Genomic DNA, 26,908 nt, shown 5'->3' on the forward strand with positions numbered 1-26,908 from the left:
CTTTCCCTTTCGCCTCCCTGCATTGTGCCTACATATGCAAATTAACCGCCATTTTGTTGGCAGTTAACTGCCAATCTTAGTTGGCAGTTAATTTGCATATAGCCCTGATTAGCCAATGAAAACGGTAGCGCCGTACGCCAATTACCATTTTTCTCTTTTATTAGTGTAGATTATGCACTTCCTTTTTTTTGTTTTCTATAATGACATTGGCTGGTATTTCTATAATGCTTATTTTAGAAAATGTAAAAAGGTAGCAAGGTTCTTGGGGGTAGATTGAGATGTAGAAAAGTAGTATTAAAATATTTAGTAACACTGCTGTTTCAGATAACCACAAGAGGTAACTGTTCCAATTGCTTATACTTAAAATCATATCCACAAATAATGTAATATAAGCAATGCCAGCTACACAAACCCATCATTTCTTCCAGAGATTTTTGGAACATGTGGAATCTTGGGCCAACCCAGTTCCTGTTTAAGGAAAGCATTAAACAAAAGAAAGTTGAAAATGAACTTCCTGGAGTTTTAGAAATGTGTTTTTGAGACATTTGTAATCTGTTTGTGGTATGTTAATGGGCTCTAACTTAATTCAGACTTTTATCATCCTAGCCATATTGAGTTTCAAGGATGAATAACCATAACTCTGTGAGAAGAACTGTATAGCAGCAATTGGTATATAAAGGCATGGTAAGATTACTGTCTATGAATTATCTTCAACAACAATAAAAATTGAAGGATAATGTAATTTATGTGGGGAAATGAAATTTATTCTGGTTGTGACATTAAAAAGCAGCAAAATCTGTTATCTTTAGGAAAAGTAATGCAATTTAAGAAGCTGTTAAGCGTAGGTATATTATTCAAGAAGCACCTGCATTCCAGGAATAATAACAATAACTTTTATAAAGAACTTTCTAGTTTAAACAGCACTTTTATATACACCTGGCCAGCGTGGCTCAGTGGTTGAGCATTGATCTATGAACCAGGAGGTCACAGTTTGATTCCTGGTCAGGGCACATACCCGGGCTGTTGGCTCGATCCCCAGTAGGGGGAATATAGGAGGCAGCCTATCGATGATTCTCTCTCATCATTGATGTTTCTCTCTCTCTCTCTCTATACCTTCCTCTCTGAAATCAATAAAAAAATTTTTAAAAAGTATCTCAATTTTTATATTTATTATATGTTGAAATTCTATTTTGGGTGTATGGGATTATATAATTGAGGAATTTAGATTAGTCATTTATTTACTTTTGTTAATGTGATTGTTAGAACATTGAATTATGTGGCTTGCGTGACACTTCTATTGGGCATTGCTGCTCTAGAAAACTGAGCAGTCATGAGTACTCCATCTCGCCTATGAATATTGGCAATGATGGTGGTACAACACCAAATACACAGTAGATACCCCAGAAGATGTTAACCATTACAGTTTATAATGAAAAACCGCAGAAAGGTTTATCTAATGGATAGATATTTTTCCTTATATGACACCTTGCCTTGAGAGTACTACATCTTATCTAGTATACATATACTCTGGAAGCAAATATTTCTTAAAGGAACATTGATAATGTTCACTTTATTTTTATTTTTGATTCACTTTATTATTGATAATGCCTCACTTTATTTTTTCTTGTTAGTTTTAAAAAATATTTTACCATTGCCCTATCCAGTTTGGCTCAGCGTATGGAGCGTCGGCCTGCGGACTGAAGGGTCCTGGGTTCGATTCCAGTCAAGGGCGTGTACCTGGGTTGCGGGTACATCTCTGGTAGGGGGCATGCAGGAGGCAGCTGAATCGATGTTTCTCTCTCATCGATGTTTCTAACTCTGTATCCCTTTCTCTCTCCCTTCCTTTCTGTAAAAAATCAATAAAATATATTTAAAAAATATTTTACCATTAAGCATTTGTAACTGTTAAACTGTATAAAATCATAATTTTCTCATCTACAAAATGAGGATAATACAACTGAGGACACAGGTATGTTGTATTCAATGAGATAAGTGAATGTGTACTGTGAATGCCATTGGGATATAACCTGAGCAGGGAACTGTTAGACATTCTAGGAGAGAGGAAGATGACCAGGTTCTCATCTCTCTCAGAGTGAGAGTGACAAATATGTGTTACAGCAACTGGACTTCAAGGCAAGGTGACTCAGACACTGCAGTGAGCTACGAGATTTAAATGATGTGAGAAAAGTGGAAAGCATGATCGATTCTACCTGGGCAGTCACATTTGAACAGTGTCAATGAATAAGGGCATAGGGATTGATGGGCAGACAGGCATTTTAGATTTTGGATGGAAGGAAATGAATGAAAGCAGGAAAGTTTACAATATGTATTTGAGTTTCCTTTGGTTTAAATATTCATGGATTTTAATAAATGACAACTGGCTCATGTTGCCTCATGGTACCTCAGTGGAGCATCTGCCAGCCAGGCAGTGCCTTGCCTATGGGGACTGGTCATACTCCTCTTTGTACATCCAGAGTGCAGCTCAGAGCCTGGCAAAGGCAGGGGCCCCAAGTGGTGAGTAGATGAATGCAACATTTAGAACGTGGTGTTTCACTTTCTTATTTTTTAGTTCAAAATACAGTACAGAGGATGTGTTTGAATTTCTAGATCTTTATCACATACTTACAGATAGATTTGCTGATAGTTGTGCATTGCGGTTGTGTGGGTGCTAGGTTTTTATTCTCCCGCGAAGAGCTGATCCGAAGCCATGAGCTTTATTTACCTGCTGCTGCTGATGGCTGGCTCTTACTCCACTTCCCAGGGACCGTTAAGTTCCTGCAGCACCGCTTCCGTGGGGCTCCATTCCATGAAGGGTATAGCTGGCTCCACTCCTTCCTCCAGAACAAAATGACACCTTCCCTGCCAACTGTTGGCTACCTGGAATGGAACATTATTTTGCAGGGGAGAGAGCACAGTGGAAAAGGGGTATACCTACATCTAATTGCTCTGCAGTGAAGCATGTGAAAAATGGAAAGAAAGGAAGCAGCTTACGAATTAGAATTTCATTTTGTGTGCGATTTCCTTTTTAGGTCTCTCCCCCCTGCCCCCCCGCTCTGTTAAATTATCAGTATGTTTTAATGTTTTATTTCCTGTCTACCTGCTAATTTGCTTTTATATTACTGGTGTTTTGGATCCACTATGAATACCATGAACAGATTCATGGGAAAAGAACAAGGAGAAAGCCAGGTTTATTTCTTTATTCTCATCATTTTGAGAAAGGAAGCCAGGAAAAGCTGTTTTCTATGCATACTCCTTTCACCCTCCACCCATGATTAATGATTTTTGATAGTGGACTAAATTAAACCATTGATTTTACCATTAGAATAGGAAATATGACCCATTCTTGTCTTGAATGACTTTTTTCCCCTGTGAATAATACAATTTTTACAGTAGGGAACATTTGCAAAAACTTACTAACTTCCAAGTCAAATATATTATGTCCTCCATGAGAACACAAAGGGTTAAATCTAAAAGCCAACCAGTTAGCACAGCTCATAGACTTGGATGAAAGAAGAAAGGGTGGGGGCAGTAGTTTTCCTTGTAGGCTCTTATTTGGTACCTTGCGGGCCTCTTCCCCTGTCCTCATCACTAGCTTCTTTCACACCCCTCTGAAGTTGGGTCAGAGCTGTGCAGGCCACGCTGGACTTTTAATTGTATAGCAGCGGGAGCTGTTTCTATTCAGATACATTTTGATGTGGCTTAAAAAACAATTTAATAAGTAGTATTTATACCATGTCTGAGATTCACGAGGCTTCTGAGTTTTATGGCTATGTTAAGGCTCAAGGTTCCAGTGGGAATTAGGAATGGTGTGAAACTTAGAACTATAGGGAGAAGGCTTGAGCAAGGCTCTGGGATGAAAGGACTAACCATATTTTGTGGCAAATATTACTTAATAAAAAGTTAAGCCCTGGCCAGTGTGGCTCAGTGGGTTGAGTGTCATCCCATGCATCAGGAGGTTGCCGGTTAAATTTAGGGTTAGGGCACATGCCCAGGTTGTGGGCTCCATCCCTGGCGGGGGGCGTGCTGGAAGCAGCCGATCGATCCATGTTGTACTCACATCGATGTTTCTTTCTCTCTGTCCCTCTCCCACTTTTTCTGAAAATTAAAAACATTTTTCATTTAGCTATTTTGGTATAAAACTGTCCTGTTAAAATGTCCTTCTTCGGTTTGGTACATTGTTTCTAAACCAAGGCCATGTTTTCAATCCTCATTGTCCTCATTCATAGTTTTGTATTTGGGCCCACAAATTACCCAAAGGATGGTTGACGAATTTGAGAATAGCACTATAAAATTTTCCTCATTAGCATTTTGTTACCAGTTTTTAAAAATAGTCTTGCATGTATTTTCATTGTGGCATAGATAGCATGACCTGACCTTTGGGAACACAACCTTTGATTTCAGCACCGTCAATGGGAGGTGACAGAAGATTAAACCACTTTGAAATTGGCAAGACCTGAACTCAATCTTGACTGACAAGTACTGGCTTAGTGACCTAAGGCAAATTATTTACTCTTACTAAGACTCAATTTCCTCATCTGTGATATGGAGATGATAATGTATTTATAAAGTTATTGTGAGCATTAAAGCAGATAATGGATGTAATTTACCTAGCACAGAGTCTGGTTTATGGGGAACAATAAAAAGTACCTAATGTTGTTGATATGACCTTTTTTCAAAATTGTTTTTTTTTCCAATTACCGTTTACATTTAATGTTATTTTGTATTCGTTTCAGGTGTAGTTAGACAATCCCATACCCTACAAAGTGTTCCCTTGAAATTTCCAGCACCTGACCATGCTATTGACAATATTTCCTACCCTGTACTTTATTGATGTAACTAACCTCTTATGTCATAAATCAGGGACTATGTCATTCAAATATTTATTAAGTAAATTAATGACCAGAATGTTTTTCTGATGGAAACTGACCTGAAATGTTTTTTTTCTTCTTGCAGATCTTATATTGCACTTTAAACACACCTAAAGTTGACATGGAAAAACTCTTAGGATCACAAATAGGTCTTGAGGATTTCATATTTGCCCACGTGAAAGGGATCAAAAAAAGTGTGAACGTGTATAAATCTGAGGATTCACTTGGTCTCACCATTACAGATAATGGTACTGGCTGTGCTTTCATAAAGGTAAGTCTGAAAAAATTCCTGTGTGACCTGGGAGTAACACTTCAGAAAATCTACCAGGTCCAAGACAGTTGGAAAAGAACTTCAGGGTGGGAGCCCTTTAAGAAGGGATGGATAGATTGGTAATGTTTCATTAAAAAATGTTTTAAAGACATCATTTTTTGTTTACCCTTTCCTTGAGTTTCTTCTGTTCAGTTTAAACTTCCTCTAGAATTTAGAACTTACTGAAAATCTGGCCCTGGTGCCTACTCATCCATATGAACTCTCTTAGGTCTGTAGTTCATTAACATCTGATGGTTTCCATGCGATTTCCTGATTTAGTGTTATTTCCAAGTGCATGTACTTTTGGCCATCTTATTTACTTCTTTAAAAAAGCTCTTCAAACTTTTCTAAATGTTATAATTCTTTTATCAAAATAGAAAGAGAGCACCATGGAGCTGCAAAGGCAAGAGAAGGGAGTTTGAAATGGTATAAAAAAAATGTAAGAACTGAGGAGTGGCAAAAAGAAAAGTAGATTCATCTCTTAAAAATAACAGTTATATTATTGTAATAAGTAGTTGTAAGAACACTGACTTATCGTGAACCTGGCACTTTGCATACGTTTTCTCATTTAATCCTTATAATAGTTCTATTTGGTTGGTACTGTGTTTTTCATTTTATTTACTTTTTTGTTGAGGTGTAACAAATTTTTAATGTACAGCTTGATGAATATTTATATACTTACTCATATGTCACCACCACCCAAATGAAGGAAAATTTAATTTCTACCACCCAGAAGGCTCCCTTGTGCCCCTTCCCATCAGTATTTTTAGCTCTTCCCCACAAAGATAGCCACTCTTCTGACCTCTATCACCATAGTTTGTTTTGCTTGTTCTTGAACATCATATAGGTAGCATCATATATTATGTACTCTACTGTTCCTGGCTTCTTCTGTTCAACATAATGTCTGAGATTCATCCACGGGCACTGTTATCAACCTCTGCTTTACAGATGTAGAAAACAGGACCAGGAGGTTTAAGTAGCTTGCTCTAACTTTTCCAGCTGGACAAATTCAGGATTTGACTCCAAGAGATCTGACTCCAGAGCTGGCAATCCTCCTACCGAGCTAAGAATACATGATAAACTTCATGAATAGAGCATGCTTCCATGCCTGTATTTTGTCAGAATCCTGGATTTGCTGATGCACTGTCACCATTAAAAAAATAGTCTTAGGGAAGTTATCTTCTTAATTGTAAATAGTACCTTATTTAACTTCCCGTTTGATGGAATGGCTATTTTTAGCTCTGCAAAAGATATGACAGTGCTGAAGGTTGAGTGGGTGACCAAATGGAAAATCTGTGAGTTGGAAAGTCATGTGGGATTATCTGGGGGAAGCTCAGGACATGGGGCACATGCAGCAGTGCCTTTCTAATGTCAGCAGGGAAGGGCTTGGACGTTTTGCAAACATGCGTGGATTTTTTATATCTTAGCCTCTGATGTTCAGAGCTTGTGTTTCTATTTTTTATTTAATGCCTTGTCAAACATGTGCCTGCCTCAGAGCTCTAGTCACTGGCCCTGTAGAGACAGAGAACATGATGGCAAAAAGAGGTGGTACGTACACCAAACTGCTGACATATAGTTCAACTTAGAAGAGAAATGAGTATTATACTATGTACATGGTTGGTGGGATTTTCTAAAAATTGAGGGGGGATAATTTCCAACTTACTGAAAGAATGTAATAGGAACATGAAGAATTCCTATAAAGCCCTTTACTCAGATCTCCAATTTTTACCATATACTACCTTTGCTTTCTTCTTCTCTCTCTCACACATGTATTATATGTACAGGCACACTCATAGACATATATGTAATTTTCCTGAACCATTTGAAAAAGTGGATTGCATATGTCATCTCTTTATCCCTTAATACTTCAGAATGTAGTTACTGAGTACAATGATGTTCTCTTATATATGACTACTAGAGGCCCGGTACATGGAATTCATGCACAAGAGGGGTGGGGTGTCCCTCAGCCCAGCCTGCACCCTTTCTAATCTGGGACCCCTTGGGGGGTGTCTGATAGTCGGACATGCCTCTCACAATCTGGGATTGGGGTGGCTTTACCTGGGCCACAGCCACAGGCACCCAGGACCAGGGGCAGGGCAGCTTCACCAGGGCCCGGCTTTGTCAAGAAGGATGTCCGGAAGGTCATCCAGAAGACATCTGGTCTAATTAGCATATTACCCTTTTATTGGTATAGATATTACAACTATGAAATTCAGGAAACCTGTCAGTGACAAATGCTTTAAAACTAATCTAATGTGTCCATATTGCAATTTTATCAGTTGTCCTAATAAATTCCTCTATAGCTCCCCCCCCCTTCCCCAGTATAGGTCCAATATAGGATCATGGGTTTCGTTTAGTTGTCATGTCTTTTTAGTCATCTTTATTCTAGAAAAGTTCCACAGCCTTTTATATACTAGCCCTCAATTTGGGCTTTTCTGATTTTTCCTCATGTTGAAAAGCAAGTTACGCATTTTTGGCAGGAAAATTAGATAAGTGATGTGTGTCCTTCTCAGTGTACTACATCAGAAGGTGTGTTGTGTTGGTTTGTCTCATTTATGACGTTAATTTTTGTCACTTGTCTAAGTTAGTGTCTGCCAGTCTTCTACACTGCAGAGTTAAATTTTTTCCAACAATTCGTAGGGAGATACTTTGAGATTATGAAAATATCCTGTTCTCTTACTTGTACCCCACAGATTTTGCATCTATTGGTAAGTTTTGCCTGAATCAGTCTTTACTATAATTGTTGCAAAATGGCAGTTTTTCTAATTTCATCATTCCTTATATATTTCTTTAAAACCTTCTTTATGCGATCTGAAGAGAAACCAGAGTATCTTTAAAACCTTCTTAATGATAAAAGCACTTCACTTATTTTTTGGCTTATCTATTATCAGCACGGACAGGTGGTTTCTTATTTTATTCAATGGGTTACGGTCCATTACTATTGTTTACTTTGATGCTGAAATTCTCTGAGAGTGGCCTGCAGGAAGCCCCTTCAGCTGCTCCTGTATCCGTTTGACATAGCTCCTGTCATTTTGGTGAGCAGTTCCTTCCTTTTGGCACAAGATGTTCTAGTTTCATCTTATACGTTCTTTCCCCAGGTCTGGAACCAACCATTTCTGTAAGGGGCTCTTGTTTTTTCAGTGAGGACTGATATTTCAAAATCAGAATTGGATACTTGTACTCATTCATTGCTGCTGGAGTGCCACTGTTTCTAGGTCCTTTCAGGGGCAGGGTTAGAAAACAAGCATTTTAGAATTTATAAATTTACTAGAGGCCTTCACTGCCTCGATCCGCCCCTTGCAGCTGAGGCAGCTGCCTCAGTCCTCCCTCGCAGTCGCAGATGCCTGGACCCCTCTCTTGCAGCCACGGTGGCTGCAGCCCCAGCTTCGTCCTGGAAGGGTGTCCGGTCTAATTAGCATATTACGCTTTTATTATTGTAGATTATTATACTTCCAATTATATTCCTGTCTTGCAGAGTTCTTCTAGGCTTCCCCATACTTTTCAAAATCATTGAAATACTTTCTCAGAATAGTTTTAGAATTGCTATATTCACACTGTGAAAAATAGGCCTATTAAGAAGAGTTTAGGATTTGTATGCATCTTTTGTCTTTAAACTAAATGGATGTATATAATCAAAGGATTCTATTCAAAAGTTTCTGGGAATTGGTTTTCTCCTGCTCCCACGGCCCCCATAATTGTTATTCATTTGAAATACTGTTGATTCCAATTGGTTCTCTCAATTGAGGTTGAATTATTCCTCTCATTCTTGTTGACTTATTTTTTTCTGAATATGTAAAATATTAACATGATTCAAAAGTCAAAACTATGTTAAAAGATATTCAGAGATGTGTTACTCTTCCCCCCCACCCTCTCACCCCTTCTATCCCACTACTCATTTCCCCCACTCGGTAGAAGTAATCAATTTCATTAATTTCTGGCTCACCATTCCCGAGTTTATTTTTGCCAAGATCTGCAGGAAAAAAAGGGACTTTGCAAGAGTTTAGCATGGTCCCTGTGCAAGGATGATATGCAATCTTCTCTGGATAGTTCCAGTTTTAGTGTATGTGCTGCTGAAGTGAGTAGTGGATATGCTTTTAGTGGTGGCTGGAAGTTGGGCAGGTTGAAGTCAGAGTAGGAGAGTGTGGTAGGGCTTCAGACAAGGGGAAGGTCAGAAGGGAGGATTCCATGCCTAGGAAGGCAGTGTAGTATAATGTGTAGGAACATGACTTACATTCAGATAGGCCTGCTTTTAGTCTAGGTTTAACCACTCATTAACTTGCTGTGTGACCTTGGACAAGTCATTAAACCTCTCTATGCCTTCTCTTAAATGGGAATATTAGCACCTACTTTATAGGATTATTAGGTATAAAATGATGACACATATGAAATGTTTTACATACTTATAATTGACTAGAGGCCCAATGCATGAAAATCGTGCAGGAGTAGGCCTTCCTTCCCCTTGCTGCTGGCACCGGCTTCTCTCTGGCACCCAGGACTTGGGCTTACCTGCGGCTGCCAGCAGGCACCCGGGACCCAGGCTTCCCTCACAGACCTGGCTTCGTTGGGAAGGTCGTCTGGTCTAACTAGCATATTACCCTTCTATTATTATAGATAGTTAGTACCTAAATAATAGTAATAATAACACATCATCACACAATTAAGAGATGAGATCAATGCAGATAAATATATTGAATAGTTCTGCATGGTCCAAACTCTTCAGGTGAAAAGACAACAGACTTAAACATTTATGATTTTAGTACTGAAGTCTCAACATTTCCCAGGAAAAATTATATATATAAAGAACAAAATTTTTACATTCCTATAACATTTTAAGACTGGATTTGGCAAACATTTTCTATAAAGGGCCAGATAGTAAATACTTCAGGGTTCATTATAATTTAGGATCACATCCTCTCTGTTGCAACTACTCAGCTCAGCCATTGCAGCACAGAAGCAGTTATATACAACACTTAAATGATGAGCATAGATGTATTCTAAATAAGTACAACCTTATCTATAGGCACTGTAATTTGAATTTAGTATAATTTTCACATGTCACAATTATTCTCCCCCCAACCATTTAAAATGTAAAAATTACTCATATCTCATGAGCTATATAAAAACAAGTGGCTATATGAGCCATTGTTAGCTGCTTCCCTAGTTTAAGAGAAGACTTAAACTTTGATTCAAAATAGAAATAAGGGATTATACCAGGTGATTAAGGAATGAGGCTAAATTGACTTAAGAAAACTAAATTTATTTTGAATTAGGTGATTTATAAATAAACACAAAATGGTCATTATAGAATATCCTTTTGTAGAAATCTTTATGATTTGGGGTACTTTTACATTAGTAGAATTAAGTCAATCACATTTTATGTAGCATGATCATTATTTTGAGAAATATGGTACTTAGATATTTCTAACTTTTTGATTACTTAATTATCCAGAACTAATAATCAGCAAGGTTGGAAACATGCAAGTTCAAGGGGTCAGAGGGTTCTAGGATGGAAGTTAGAACCCATGAGAAGAGGCATGTAAAGCCAGAAGAGAAGTAGTGATCCGAGGAATTAGCTAATGTTTGAGGTCCAGAAGCTGTGATATGGATGAAGAGCAGCTTTAGGAGAAGTGAGCAAAAGTAAAGTGGAAAGGTGGGGTTGTCAAAAAAGAGATTGCAGAGTTCAAAGGTGATAGGTCATTTTCTCCCCCAGCTTTTTTGAGATATAATTGACATACATAACATTATGTAAGTTTAATATGCACAGCATATTGATTTGATACATTTATATATTGCCAAATGATTACCAAAGTGATAGATCATTTTGAATAGCTATAACCCAAAACTCTGCTCTTGGGGTCATCTCATCTGCCTTTTTTTTTTTTTTAAACTAGATATTTGATCTTGGGTTAGTTAGATCTGTCTGATTCTTAGTGTTTTGTGGAAAGAGCACGGCATTTTATAGTTATACCACTTCCATATGAAACCCAATTCTGTTGTTTATTAGCTGTGTTATTTTGGGTAAGCCATGTTTCATTGTGCTTTGATTTCCTCATCTACTAATGGGATATTAAATATTCCCCTCCTAGATTTGTTGAGAGGACTAAATGAAATAATTATTTACAAATGTGAATAAGGTTTCAGGACAGTATTGGGAGGGTCAGCACAGATCTCAAAGTTGCTGACCATGGCGGTGGGGCCTGCAGCTCAAACAACTTTGAATCTGGTGCTTAAGACTTTCGGGGGGTTGAGGGGCGGGGGTGGGAGGCCACCTTAGAGTTCTGCTGATACCTGTGATGAGAAGACAGAGTTCTGTAAATATATGGGGTGTAATAATGGAAGATACTATCATAATGTCTGAAATGGTTGGGAATCTCTAAGTTTAATAATGTTGTAAATTCCTATCTCCCAAAAATATATTTAATGTCTTCTTTGCTTTTTTTAGCATCAACCTCCAAAGTCAGGTGAAGGAAAGTTCTGAGTGTTATAGTGAATGATATTAAGTGATGCAGTAAATATAAGTATAGAATTAATGCCTCTTTTTACCCCTTCCTAGTCCTTGGTGCCTGAGCAGCTCTTTTAGCAATATTATTAATCTCTATCAAATTATGGTTATGATTATCAAAGCATATTAGATTTCAGAAATTTGTCTCAATTGCCACTTCCTTCTTTATCTACTTAGGAAGCTAAGGCTCAGGTACATATAATTAATGTCTCCCACGTTGCTTCTGTATCTGGTTCACCTTATGGTACTCTTCCTCCAAGTTTCTTATGTTGACTTTCCTGTCTCTTCCTCCCAGATCCGTATCTGCTGCCCGTGATGATTACATATGCTTTGACTTTTCTCTTGCTCCCCTGGATTCTCACCTGCTGAATTCTGCCTCTCCTCCCTCTGTCTGGGCGCTCTTCTGGTGGCTTCCGTGCCTACTCACAGGGCCAGGTGACCCTACATTTCTGTTGCTCTGCCCTTTAATTTACCGGTAAGATTCATACAGGTCTTTAAAGAGTTTTATTTATTTAGTTTTATATAACACTTATTTTTAACAAAATTATAACCATGTCTTAAATGAAAAATTAGATGTAAAACTGAAAACTGTATGGTACAGTTGATTGAGAAAAAATAGGTTCAGAATGTATCAAGAAATAACTTAGAATAAAAATTAAGAAAAAAGTCAAGAGTTACAGATTTTCACATTCTCTAGTGCTTTAAGAATGGTTAGGTGACAGAATATTAGGGATTTCTTTGGTTGAGAGTATTACAGATGTCCCCCATTTCCCCCTCTTTGCTCCCTCCTCCTGGCTCCCACCCCACCCTAGGCCTTTTACCTCACCATTGTCTGTGTTTATGGGCTATGGAGATTTTTTGTTTGTTTGATCTTTGGATTCTAGTGTTCTGTTTAATCTGGCTTATGTTTCTGTGAGTAGTATGTTGTAGTTACCCTTCTTTGTTTCCATAGCTTATAAGGCTAATGTGCACTTATAATAAAACAATGCCAGTTAGATTATGAAATTTCTGGTTTCTTTGGTTTATAATGAACTATTGCAATAATATTGATAAGTTCTGTTTGAATCAGCATTTTTGTGTCATTGGCATAAAGCATAGTAACTATTACAGTGAACATAGCAGTACTTTTAAAATTTCAGGGTAAAAAAGAAACCTGTTGTGAGTTTTGGAATATTAGTAATAAAATTTAAAAATTAAAAATGCCCAACTTCCCAGGTTAGTCTTTTACAACTTTTTTTCTTTTGGCAATATTATGGAGAAGCTGGGGTACATTAGATCAATTTCTCTCTTAACTATTGTACACAGTGATCCATTAGCCAGCTAATTCAGATGTTATTCTTCCACCTGGCAAGAGTGAAGAGAGGCCCAGTGCATGAAATTTGTATACTGGGGGGGAGGGGGTCCCTCAGCCGGGCCTGTGCCCTCTTGTAGGGGAGCGGGCCTAAGCTGGCAGTTGGACATCCTTAGTGCTGCTGCGGAGGTGGGAGAGGCTCCCACCACTGCCGCTGGGCTCGCCAGCCGTGAGCTCGGCTTCTGGATGAGCAGTGCTCCCCTTGTGGGAGTGCACTGACCAACCACCAGGGGGCAGCTCCTACATTGAGCATCTGCCCCCTGGTGGTCAGTGTGCATCATAGTGACCAGTTGTTCTGCCGTTTGGTCAATTTGCATATTAGCCTTTTATGCCTCCGGGATCAAATCGAAACCGGCTCTCTGACACTCCTCGAGGGGTTCCAGATTGCAAGAGGGCACAGGCCAGGCCGAGGGACCCCACCGGTGCATGATTGGGGCTGGGGAGAAACACGGGAGGTTGGCCAACCAGGGAGGGACTGCGGTAGGGCTCCAGGGCATGTCCGGTCTGTCTTGCTCAGTCCCAATCAGCCAGACCCCAGCAGCAAGGTAACCTACCAGTCAGAGTGTCTGCCCCCTGGTGGTCAGTGCACGTCAAAGTGACTGGTCGACTGGTTGACTGTCTGCCCCCTGTTGACCAGTGCACATCATAGCGAGCGGTTGAGCAGCCTTAGCATATCATTAGCATATTATGCTTTGATTGGTTAAACAGATGACCGATCAACTGGACACTTAGCATATTAGGCTTCTATTATATAAGATAGCAGCAGCCCCTGGTATTCCTATCCTATTATCCCCAGGAAGGATTTGTGACATCTGAGGCTGATCATGGTCTTCATTTTGCTCCATTCCTTACCTCTGTGGAGGAACTTGTCCATCCTTTGCAGGGTTGTCACTTGTGCAGTTTTCTGGCGTTCCTAAAATTTCTTCAGAAATTCTTAGTGCTCTCTTAGGGAGTCTTAGCCCTCATTTTGAGGCTGTAGTATGGTATCTGGGTAAGATAGATTTAAGAATAATCAATTGAAATTTCTCTTTGACTCCTAAGTTCTCACCTAAAATATATGTGGAAAATCCTATCTAATAAAGAGGGAATATGCAAATTGAACATCACACTGTCAGAAAGATGGCGGCACTCATAGCCATAATATGGTGGCGCCCAATCCCCTCAGCCCTGTCGGAGTCCCCAAGTCCTTTCAACCATGCCAGGGTGGGGGAGGGTGGCAGGTGCTTGGTGCGGCCGGACCCGCCCTCAGCCCCCCAGCCACCTAGGGCCGGCCCAAGGTGTAGGCAAGCCTTGGATGTCGGCTGCCCAACTGATGCCTGAGGTGCAGGAAAGCCTCTGATGTTGGCTGCGCAGCCATCCAGGGCCGCCCTAGGCTCAGGTAACCAGGGCCAGCCGAGACTTGCGCTGCCAGCAGTGGCAGCAGCAGAGGTGTGATGGGGGTGTTGCCTTCCCCTGATCGCAGGGTTGCCTCCCACCCTGAGGGCTCACGGACTGTGAGAGGGGGCAGGCTGGGCTGAGGGGCCCCTCCCCCTCCAGTGCATGAATTTTCATGCACTGGGTTTCTAGTGATGCTATAAAAATCATTTTTATTGGCTCCCCAAATGGTAAACACACCTGACTTTTATTAAGTGTCAATTTTCTTAGCTAAGGTTGTATGAAGTCTTGAGTCATCGCATTTCTAGCGAAGGGTTAAAAAATATAGCCAGTAGAAAAAGCTCAAGTTCTGTTCTTATGTAATGGGCTTCATGTTGAAATGATTTAATAATCATTTATGGAGGGACTCCTCTCTGCAGGCATTGTGCTAGCTACAGGGCATACAATGGTGAATAAGACCATCTCCATCCCCAAGGTAAATAAACAATTGCATAGTGGTTATGTTGAACTTGGCAAATTACTTGATCTCCCTAAGTCTCAATTTTCCTGAGACATGAGACTCTCATTAAGGTTGTTAAAATTAAATGAGATAGTAAATGTAAAGTGCTTAGCTTAGAGCTCAGCATATATAGCAAAAAGTACTGCAGAAGCATGATGTGAGTGGTACCTTACCTAATCTCGGGGGAGTGAGCTGGAGAAGATGTCAGGAGGAGCTTCTCAGAGGAGGTGGTGACTGGGATGGAGCTGAATTCTGAATGATAAGAAAGAAGAAGAATGGGTGGAGGTAAGATGGTTGTCTTTTGTTGCTTGGTCTTCCATCTTTAACTGAGCATTGCATTGCATTGTTAATATGTTAATATATTGTATGTTATGTCTCAAGAACATGAAAAGTAATGTTACAAAGTTCTATTTTACATTAAGCAATATCCTTAATTTTTTTTTCCAGAGAATTAAAGAGGGCAGCATAATTGACTCAGTTAAAACAATCTGTGTGGGAGATCATATTGAATCCATAAATGGAGAAAATATTGTTGGGTGGCGTCATTTTGATGTTGCTAAGAAGTTAAAGGAATTAAAAAAAGAGGAACTCTTTACCATGAATTTAATAGAACCTAAGAAGGCATTTGGTAAGTTGGTTTTATGTGTGTGTGTGTGTGTGTTTATATTCCTTACCCTTTATTACCACTATTTATATACTTTTCATACTTATACTTTTCTCTTTGTGCTGAATTGTTTTTTTCTTTTACATTTTCTATTTATAAGTGTTTTTAATTACCGTTTATATTTAATATTATTTTATATTAGTTTCAGATGTACAGTGGAGTGGTTAGATACTTGTCCCCCTGAAATTTCCAGTTTCCCTGACTTAACTCTCTAAGGGAAATGAGTACTGTGGTGTGGTGCCACGTGCTACTGGCGTATCATTTAAGAACATAGGAAATAATAGATAGTACTATTTATAAGGAAAACAAACATTGAAGGACAAAAAAAAGGCCTAGAAGGACATTCTCTAAAAAAGGCATTTGGAGTTACAGAGTCTTTGAGTTTGATGTGGTTGTTCCAAGCCAAGAACTGCACATTGTGTTGTGTTCATCTTCCTAAGCAGTTTGATTTTTATTAAGTTCTCTAAACTATATTAACTGTCATTCCTGGACCGCAATAGCAAAAACTTTAGTTACACACAGAAGTGGTATTTAAAATAGTTGTCTAGTCTATTTTAAAGACTTTTCCTCCTTTGGCATTCTGAATTGGCAGGGTGGGATGGTATGAAATTACTTTGGTGTGACATCTGTACTTGCTTGGTTTTAGCCATGGCAGCTGTGTTCCAGCTCTTGTTCAAACCCCCAGGGCCATCTCATCTCCAGGAAAAGGTGCCAACTTCTCTCAGTACCCAGCACTATTTTAATAAGCCAAGTGACGGCCTAGTGTTCATGAGTGTGAAAATATCTTCAGAATTACTCTGGGCCTGCCCTTACTCATCCATGACCCCACCCACTTGGTGTTCTTTCCTTTGCTCAGGGAACAGAAATATTCCCTGTGGCTTCCCTAGTGGCTGTTTTCTCAGGGTAGTTAATGACCATGATGGGAGGATGCAGTGGGTCTTGGGAATTACGCTTCTTCCTTAAGCATGAAAGTGACAGATCCTAGCCATATGGAATTGGAAAATGTTTTCTGCTTCCATGTGATTCTGTGTCTTTTAATAGAAATACAGTATAGGTTATATTACTTGTGGGAGACAGAGTTCCAAGAAGACTTAAGGAAAGAATGCTGTATGCCGGTGCTGCTCTGGGGGGGGGGGGGCACTCTAGAAACCCGGCTATGATAAGGTGATGCTGCGTGGTGCATTGTAGCATCTGAGCTCGCTTCTCACAGAGGAAGGTGGGCCAGCACTTGTTCCTTTTGAAGTGGCTTTGCTTGGTAACCAACTTCCCAGGTGTCACAGTACATAAATTGATAGCACGTAAACAGTTTGAGAGAAATAGTATTTGATTGATTGATTTATATTTAAAAATATTTTATTGATTACAGAGAGGAAGGGAGAGGGAGAGATAGAAACATCAATGATGAGAGAGAATTATTGATCAACTGCCTCCTGCATGCCCCACACTGGGGACTGAGTACACAACCCAGGCATATGCCATGACCTTGAATCGAACCGTGACCTCCTGGTTCATAGGTCGACGCTCAACCACTGAGCCATGCTGGCTGGGCAGAAATAGTATTTGATTTAGACTCTGTAAATCAAAGTCATTCTCATAGTACAGCCCAAGGAATATAATTTCCTTTCTACATTTATCTCTGCCTCATAATCTTGTTTCCCAGAGTTAACCTTTTCCTATGTTTTCTTTATTGCCTCCTAAGAATTCCATGAATAGACTTGAGAAGAACACTGGGTACGATTTTCCTAAAGAAGGTGTATTATTTCAGCATCCTAAATTCTGCTGGTGCTGTGGGTTAGGATACCTGGAGGTTGATATTGGAGCAGTGACAGATTTTCGTTTTCCAAGGCTTCTATGGCAGTTTATCTTAACACAACATAAGCCTGCTGGTTGACATGCATTTTCCACTCTGTGGTCTGGTCCTTGCCTCTGGGCCCCAGCCTGGGGACTTTCCTCTTAGATGTAGGCCTTACTGCACTGCCCATTCTTCAGCCCTTAATTTTGCAGTTTATCTTTTTGCCTCTGAGATAAAGGCAACACTAGTTTGTTCCACGTCCTCTGGCTTCATCTCAGCACGTCGCTCTTTGCCAGGGAGAGAGCATATATACATCTGGAGGTACTTGGTGACTAGGCTTCCCCTAATTCTCTTGGTCCTAATCTTACTTTTTGCTATGTTTTCTTCCTCCCTTTGTTTTTCTAGCATTATCCTTGATGCATTGACTCAAATTTCACATTTTGTTTTTATTTTAAATAATTATTTGACTCTCTGCCATCTTGGATTTCTACCAGGAGAAAGGGCCAGTCTAGGTGAGGTAGAATTTTCTTTTTTCTGATTCAAATAGTCCATATTGGCTGAAGCTAAGTCATTTCTGGGATTTTACCAAAAGCTGAGAGAAATGGTCATACGCTCCAGTATTTTCCTACCAATTTCCCTAAAGATTTAGCCTCAGAAGCATGTGAACTGTGTGTCCCAAAATACAGGAGGGAGTAGTGTAGTTAACTGCCTTGTAATGGAGTAACATGGATGATGAACACAACTCAGCTATGAAGAGGGGCATCCTTCCTACCTGCTCCTGTTTCCATAATTAGGTCTACCACTAGTCATATCCCACTTCTAGGGGCCATTACATGTGTCAAGATTAAAAAATATATATATTTTATTGATTTTTTACAGAGACGAAGGGAGAGGGATAGAGAGTTAGAAACATCAATGAGAGAGAAACATCAATCAGCTGCCTCCTGCACACTCCCTACTGGGGATGTGCCCGCAACCAAGGTACATGCCCTTGACTGGAATCGAACCTGGAACCCTTCAGTCTGCAGGCCGATGCTCTATCCACTGAGCCAAACTGGTTAGGGCTGAGCTGAATCTTAAAAGAGGCTTGCTCAATGAACAAATTAGGGAAGGTTGGCCTAGGGAGTAGGAACAGAATAAGCAAATATGCAAAGGTCTGGAGCAGTATCTGGGAATATGATGATGCATGCCAATGTGATTGGAATACAGGTTATAGGTGGTGGTGTGGCAAGAAATGAAGCTCAAGAGTCAGTGGGCCCCTAATTATCAAGGGTCTTATTATGAAATAATTTGTGCAAGAGTAGGCCTTTGCAGCCCCAGCTTCGTCCAGAAGGTTGTCTGGAAGGTCATCGGAGGGTCATTAAGCTGTTTGGCTGTTAGGTTGATTTGCATAATATGCTTTTATTATTATAGGTAAAGAGTAGGCAATGGAAAACTAGTGAAGGATTTTAGGTAGGGGAGTAACATGATGGGACTTGGATTTTAGAAAGATTTTTTGAAGACTATGTCCGACTGTGGGAGGGGCTATGAGATAGAGGTTAGGAAATCCATAAAGATTCAATTGTGTTACTTGAGGAGAAGAAAATGAAATTATAAACTTAGACATGGAAATAAGAAATGGTTTGGAGGAATAGACAATAGTTTGCTGGAGCCATTTGTGCATACCTCTTTTCAGCTTCATGTTCAATGACATCAAGTTAGTTGTTTAAAATTGGCTATGGTGGGGTGTTTACATCACAGAAATGAGCAAGTGCTGTAAATTGGAGCTTTGTAGCCTGGAGAGGTGATTGTTAAATATTTACCTGCATACCACTCGATGTTAAGAAGGTAGAATTAGTTACCCATTGGAAGTAGAGGTAAAGGAAAAGAAATTGCAAATGATGACTCACAGATTTTTTGCTTGTGTGAGGGACTGAGTGTGGTGCTATTTTTTGAAATGAGGAATTCTTTAAAAAAAGATTTGAGTGAGGAGATAGAGAAGAGGTTAAACTTATAGTACAATTTTGGACCTTAAGAATTTGAAATCTGTGGGGCAATTCAGTTGGAAATGTGCAAGAGGTAGATGGATGTTGAGAACAGGGTCTAGGGAATGGGATTTATGAGTACAGGTGTATGCTGTTTAACAACAGGGATACAGTTTGAGAAGTGTTATTAGGCGACTTTGTGGTTGTGCTAATATCAGAGTGCACTTGCACAAACGTAGATGGTATAGCCTACTACACACCTAAGCTACATGTTATGGCCTATTTCTCTATAGGCGAGGAAAATAAATTCTCCTTTACTCTTTGAGTTGTTGGGTTTTAGGTAGGGGGCCTTGATTACCCCTCAGGAGCAGGGGGAGGTGGAGAAGCTCTGAGGGTCAATTGGGGCCAGCAGCCTCCACTTGCACCTGCTGATGGCGCCAGCAGCAGGTGCGAGTGCTGGGCGGGACTGTGGTGTGCAGAAGCAAAGAATTTTCAATAACCACCAGAGACTCGCCCTGATGACAGTGACTGGTGCCCCACCTTTGTCTGGAGCCCCTGCTCGCCTTTTCCACCATCCTGCTGTGGCCGCCTGCCCGCCATGTTCCACGCTCTGCTGCCTGTTGCCAACACCCACCATGTTCCGTGTGTGCCCCCTGGTGGTCAGCACACGTCATAGTGACCGGTTGTTCAGTTGTTTCGCCGTTTGGTCTATTGGCATATTGGGGTATTATACATATAAATGTGTGTGTATTTATTGCTATCTACCTAGATATAGATATTGTATACATATGGGTCATGATATAATGCACATATTTCTCACTCTGTGTCATTGCAAAAAACATTTGAAAGCCACTGGTTTAAATGACTCCCTTATTGAAAGTCTGTAGTTTAATGGGAACTCTCCCATATCCAGCATGGTTTCTCTTGGTCAGCTGCTCTCTGATCCAAATTTTCCTTCTTCTAGCCATGAGTTGATGGCAACCATCCCAGTCCTTATCAAGTAGCGGCTGGAATGTCTCTGGTGCTATTTTCTTTCTTTCTTTTTTTTTTCAAGGGCATGGCTCACTTCCTTCCCTCTTTTGCCAATGAAAAGGAACATGTCTCCACAATGAGCTCAACCCTGCAGAGTTTGCCCTGTAAACCCAGATTTTCCCAAGGCTATGAAAATTCACTCTTCCATTTAACTGGCTTTAGGACCAGGCTAGCTCAACTGGTTTGTTTACCTATGAGGCCTTTTAATGCCAGAAAAATAATTATTAAATGTATGAGGCTTTGATTCCATTTTACTTAGAGGAGTCTCCGTTTGGTTTATCCTGGAGACTTTTTAAAGTTTGCAGTTGTTGCGCTTCATGGAAAGAGGTTTGTGGAAAGAGGCCTGAAAGTGAGAAAGGGAATTGAAAGAAAGTTTACTTCCTAAAGCACGGTTAGTCTTTATTTGGGGTTAGATTTTGTAACAGCCCTCTGGCCTCTGTCTTCTTTTAGAGGCTTCATTTCTGTGCTATGTGTCCATCGGAATAGGATGTTCAGTATGTGAATTATGTTTGAGTCATTCACAGCTGGAAAACTTGGACCTCAGCTTCGTGATTCAGCTTAATTGATGCACTTGTTTTTAAAGATTAAATACATGTGATTTTAAAAAGAAATTCTGGCTTTTAAGTTTTGTATGGCTTTTTAGATATCTCAAACAATTAGATATTTCAAACTTTCTATTATTCATGCTATTTCAAACGACAAATGTTTGTGGTGCTTCTTCATATATATTGAACTCTACCAGATATCCTGGGGAATATGGACCAAGTTACAAAAGGACAACAAAAGTGCAAGTCATTAAGTGCACACACTCCGCCACATACAGATGTGTGATAATGTGACATCAGGTGAACGAAATTAACGTTTCTTTGCTTTGGTTTCCTCACACATAAATCTGAAGGTGATGACAGTATCTACCACACTGGGGTGCTGTGAGTTTTAAAATGATAAACATCTGTAAGCAGTCACAGAATAGTCCTTAATGCAGAGTAAGTCCATTAAGAGTGAGCTGATATTACTACTGTTATTATGAAGGTGTAACCTTTTCTCTAAGTAGTACTTTTAGAAACAAGATGAACCTACATGAAACAGGAAAAACAATGTGGGTGAGTTGCTGATTAGCAAGTGTTTGTTGAGAATTCTGGTACGCTTCCAGATCCTGGAAAGACTGATGGTAATATCACATCTCATATCAAATAGTGAAATATATCAGTTATCATTGTCATAGCTACAATTTACTTTTCTAAGTACTTGCTAAGTAGGAAATCATTTAATCCTTACAACCATTCTAGAAGGGTAAGCAATTTGTTCCAGGTTTTGGAGCTAGCTGGCAAGTGAAGGAAGCAGGCTTCTAACCTAGGCAGCGAGTCTCTGGAGCCAGCTCTCTCAGAACTATTATGTTGTCAGCACATTCGTTGTCCTCCAGGAGCTTACATTTTACATAAAGGAGAGGGTGCGTTAAGAATCAAGTAATCAAAAGAGGGGACATCTGGAATACTTTCAACAGTAAACATAGATTAAAAAGAAAAAGAATTAAGTAATTGCCCTGGCTCAGGTAGCTCAGTTGATTAAAAATGTTGTCCCCATACATCAAGGCTGCGGGTTCGATCCCCGGTGAGGGCACAGACAAAAATCAACCCGTAAGTACATAAATAAGTGGAACAAAAAATCTCTCTCTCTCTCTCTCTCTCTCTCTCTCTCTCTCTCTCTCTCCCTCTCTCTCTCAAACCAATAAAAAAATCAAATAATTCTATTAATAGCAGTGATAGCTACCATTTATTGGGTGCTTATTAGAAGCAATATGGTCTTGAGGTCTAGAACATAGACTCTGGGTTTAATTTCTCCCTCTGCTGCTGATCACCTGTGTGATCTTGGACCAGTTACTCACTCCCTCTCTGCCTGTTTGCTAATCCATGAAGTGTTGTGAGGATTAAATGAGTTAATGTACGTAAAGTACTCAGGGTAGTGCTTGGCACATAGTGCTACACGAATGTTAGTCATTGCTACGAGGATTACTACTCTTAGGGCCTGATTTAATCCTCATGCCATTCCTATGAAGTTTTCCAGATAAGTGACTGAGGCTTGGGTAATTAACTACCTCACTGAGGTCACGCAGTGGTGGGCGGGAAGTGCAAGGATAACACTCCAGTCCTCTTTGCTCCCCAGGCTGGTGCTCGTAACGTTATGTGTTACTGCCTTTTTAGAGCTGTGCTATGTGCTGTAATGCAGATTTAAGCAAAGTGGAATTCGGCTGACCTGTCCATGACTGGGAGGGGTTCTAAGGCTTAGAGGGCGAGGGTGGCTGGGAAAAGTGGTACTATTGGGAAGGACTTCCCCAAGGAGAAAGCCATGGGACAGATGATGTTTGGCAGGTCCCACTATTATCAGGGACCCGTGTCCCATTCCCATGTAACTTCCCTTGCGAGGTGACAGGACTTCCAACAGAGTTGCATAGGGATGTTAAAGCTGTAAGAGCCGTGGCCTTGCAACCTGAGGTGAAAGACTCCCTGTGCCCTGGGCTTGGCACACTGACTTCGACAGAGAGCTTCAGAGTAGAATCCGTGTACACTGAGCCTAAACTCAGCCCTCCAGATGCTGAGAAGGGGAGAGACTTCTCAAGCATAACCAAGATTCAATTTCTTACCAAACCTGTGGTGGAGGGAGCTTCAAGTCAGGTTCAATCTGACACTTCTCTTTTTCCAAAATTGTGGAGTAAAATTTAAAGCCACTACAGAAATTTCAATGGGTGTTCAGAAAAGGGAAAGATACCAGCAGGCTGGACTAGGTGAGAAAGATTCCTAGAGAAGATTACACTTGAACTTGGCTGTGGGGCTTGGGAAAAGTATAGCAAGGAAGGATGGTTTCCTGTGGGAAGTGTTCAGGACAGTAACGAGTCTAGCCTCGGAGGGACTGCAGCACATCAGGCTGCACAAGTAGCTCTAGGCCCTAGTCAGAGAAGCTTGGAAAACTAGGAGGGGGACCTGAGCTTGTCTTAGGGGATAATAGGGAGTCATTTTGATATGAGAACTGAAGAATGACATGATAAAATAGATTTTAAGGAAGTAAGCCCAGAGGGACGATGAAGCCATATTTGATTAGAGGAGAAACCATGTAAGAGGCCGCTGCAACAGTCCAGGGTAAATGATAAGGGCTGGGATTAGGGGAGGCAGTGGGAATTCAAAGAAGAGAAAAAATCCTGGGTAATAATGTTAAGGCAGAAATGAGGGTTGAGGTACATTGATGATCCTTAGCTAAAGCAGGCAGGAAAATTGAGAAGAAGCAGATGTCACTCCCCAGATTTCTACCTTGAGAGCCTGTGATAAAAGTGATCATTGGAAATGAGGCAGTCGGGGTGTAGAAATGGTGTGGGGAATGTCAGGGAGAAAAGTTCAGTTTGAGATGTTGTGCATTTTATCAGATAGTGGCACTCCTTTTCTTTTTCTTTTTCCTTTTTTTTTTTTGGCAAAGGTTTAAAGTGCTCACAATGACAAATTTTGCAACTTAATCTTTTTATGTTAGAGCTTGTTCTGATATCTAGTTAGACATGTGTTTGGCATCTACCACAAAGACAGTATGGAAAAAGATAAATGAAGAGCAAGTTCTTTTGTGGGATGTGGCAGATATGTTAGATGAATTCTGAGTGTCACTGATACATGTGTGTCCAATGTAAAGACCCAGCTGGACAAATACCCTGGCTAAATATGCACTCTTTTCTGCTCTAATTGTTGTTGACCTAAGAATATCCAAAACTTGCAGAGAATTTTTATAAAAATTTACTTGAGCCAATCAGAGGGTACAATCTGCCTAGAAGCAAGATCTCAACAGACTGAGGAAAATGCTTCTCAGTAAGACCATTGCACCTTCTTTTCTGCATTTGGAATTAAGGAGTGAACGAAGGGAAGATTACTGAAGACGAGAGAGAGCAAGGTGTGGATTGGATTACAGGATGGTTAACAGGGTTATGTGTGCTTTTGAGGGTGGTTTCTCTTCTGAGGGGTCTGATGAGGGGTGTTTTAAAGGTGTGTTAACCTAGATGCATGGAAACAATGGACTTGTTTAAAGCAAAGATAAACCTTTTACTAAAGAAGTTATATCTCCGGGGCGTGACCTGCCCATCTAGGAATTTATGATCACATTACTCTGTGAGGTTACTTTTCACACAACCTCTTGATAAGAATCAACAAGTGAACACTGGCTGGGTAGCTCAGTTGATTTGAGCACTCCCGTCCTCCACCCCCATGACTGATAGACCAAGGTTGTGGGTTGATTCCAGGTCAGGGCACATACTAGTATAAGAATCAAGCAATGGCCAAAACCGGTTTGGCTCAGTGGATAGAGCGTCGGCCTGCGGACTGAAAGGGCCCAGGTTCGATTCTGGTCAAGGGCATGTACCTGGGTTGTGGGCACATCCCCAGTAGGAGATGTGTTGGAGGCAGCTAATCGATGTTTCTCTCTCATCGATGTTTCTGACTCTCTCTCTCTCCCTTCCTCTCTGTAAAAAATCAATAAAATATATTTTTAAAAAAAGAATCAAGCAATGAATGCATAAATAAGTGGAACAACAAATCTCTCTCTCTCCCCTCCTCCTCTCTAAAAAATTTTTTTAAACAAAAGAATCAACCAATGAATGCTTAAAATAAGTGGAACAACAAATTTATCTCTCCATCCCCTTCTCTCTCTTTCTCTCTAAAGTCAATAAATTAAAAAGAAGAGAAATGATGCTCAAAATTGTGGTTGGAGTATGTTTTCAGAAAATGTTAAGTGGATAAACAATTCTCATTATGTATGAAAAAATGTTTGATATGTTAAGTGAAAAGGCAGATTATCAAACAATGTATGGTACTATCCCATTTATAAAAGCTATCTTTAAATGTAGAAGAAAAAGGACTCATAGTGTATGCATGTTGAAATGTTAGCAGTTATCTTTAGGTGTTGAGTTTATTAATAATTTCTTTCTTTCTTTAGGCTTCTTGGGTTTTTTTTTTAACATTTTAAATATAAAATGAACAGACTAATTTTCATAACCAGAAAACAATTATTTTAAAAATGGAGGCTAGCATTCCTAGGCTAAGAAGTAGAGAAACTGAATCATTCCACTTTTAGTGGTTTTATAATTTCTAGCTATGTGATTATTCTCATTTTAATCAGTTTTCTTTCATATTATTATAAATGGGTGCATGGTAGAAATATGGTAGACTGTTACATTGTATTGTCTCTTTAAATTGCCAGGATCGTTTTTGTAATACTTTTAACTTTTTAAAGGCCAGGGGGAAATATGTGTAATAAATTATAATAAAAGTTAAATTCAATTTTTTAGTTTTGCATTCCCATGATAAAATCATACTGTGAAATAAAAGAAGTATAAAAGGGTAAAAAGAAAATATTTTAGCCATCGCTCTTTTAAAAAAATCTTTCATATATTAGAATTTAGAGGTCTGGAATCTGTTTTTTAACATATTTCCCTCTGGGTTAAAGATATGTACCTTCTTCCTAGACATAACATTAACTGTTGCCTGTAATTTCAGGGTTATAAAAACACAGCTAAGTGTTTCTCAAATGACGCATTAACCAAAGAACAAAGAGATTTTGGGTACAGTTTTTCCACTTCTGACACTTGTCCTACACTGTTCAGTCTCATCAAAGGAACAGTTAAGAGCAACTTTGTGTTTTTTTTTGTGGGGTTGGTTCATGTGTTGCCAGACCATCTGATCCAACAGACAACTGATGCCTTGTGCACGTGGCTTCCTCTTGCTTCCTTTTTCTTGCTTTTTATCTGTCCCAGTACTGCTTTAAAACCTGACATAACAGAAACCCATAGCTATTCTAAAGAAGTCTGAGAAATTTTAGAGAGAGGAAGGACACAAGGACAAAGGGAATGTACAGTCAAAATGTTGAATTCTGGGATGTAAGCTGGGTTTTGTCAAACTATTCTGAGAAAAATGTGTGTGTGTGTGTGTGTGTGTATGTGTGTTGTATGTATGTTGGTGGTGAAAGTAGGGTAGGGAGCACATGAACTGTCTGTGGACAGTGCCAATTGTGTATGTCCAAGCTCATAGGAATGTGTCAGTCTTCAAGAAAAACTTAGAATGTGGGTTTTTATGAGAAATGTTTTAAATTAGATATGCATTAAGGCTGTGATTATATAAGGAGGATAATAGAACTCTGATTTGTGTCCAACTTTTAAATGTTGGCAACTAATGAAAAAATCAGAGAACATTGCATACATCACAAACATGTCTATGGACCACATGTAGCTATGGACTCCCTGTTTGCAGCCTTGGTCTAAGACAGGAGTGGACAACCTTTTTGTGAGTGCGTGCCAAAACCAGCAAAATCTCTGACTCAAAATTCTGCGTGCCAACCCTAATTTTTTGAGAACATGTTACGCCTATTTGATATCTCTTAAGGTGTACGTATGTGAAGAACCTTGAAGAAATAATAAAATTCATTCGAGCGACAAAAACACAGTATATGATGATGAAAAATACATTTATTTTTTCATGTATACATATTATGTAAAATTATTTATTTATCTAAGATGCACCTACACTGAGT

General features: G+C 39.8%; 1 protein-coding gene across 1 annotated transcript in view; it reads left to right on the forward strand.

Moving 5' to 3' along the window:
• The window catches only part of GIPC2 (GIPC PDZ domain containing family member 2), a 67,922-nt gene that overhangs the window by 20,567 nt on the left and 20,447 nt on the right, over window positions 1-26,908 (forward strand). Inside the window, exons 2-3 of the mRNA XM_015571099.1 lie at window positions 4,954-5,139; window positions 15,352-15,532. Coding sequence (XP_015426585.1) covers window positions 4,954-5,139; window positions 15,352-15,532 — 367 coding nt within the window. The remainder of the gene's footprint in view (window positions 1-4,953; window positions 5,140-15,351; window positions 15,533-26,908) is intronic.

This window comes from Myotis davidii, unplaced genomic scaffold, assembly GCF_000327345.1.
Source record: "Myotis davidii unplaced genomic scaffold, ASM32734v1 scaffold248, whole genome shotgun sequence".
Taxonomy (NCBI): Eukaryota; Metazoa; Chordata; class Mammalia; order Chiroptera; family Vespertilionidae; genus Myotis; species Myotis davidii.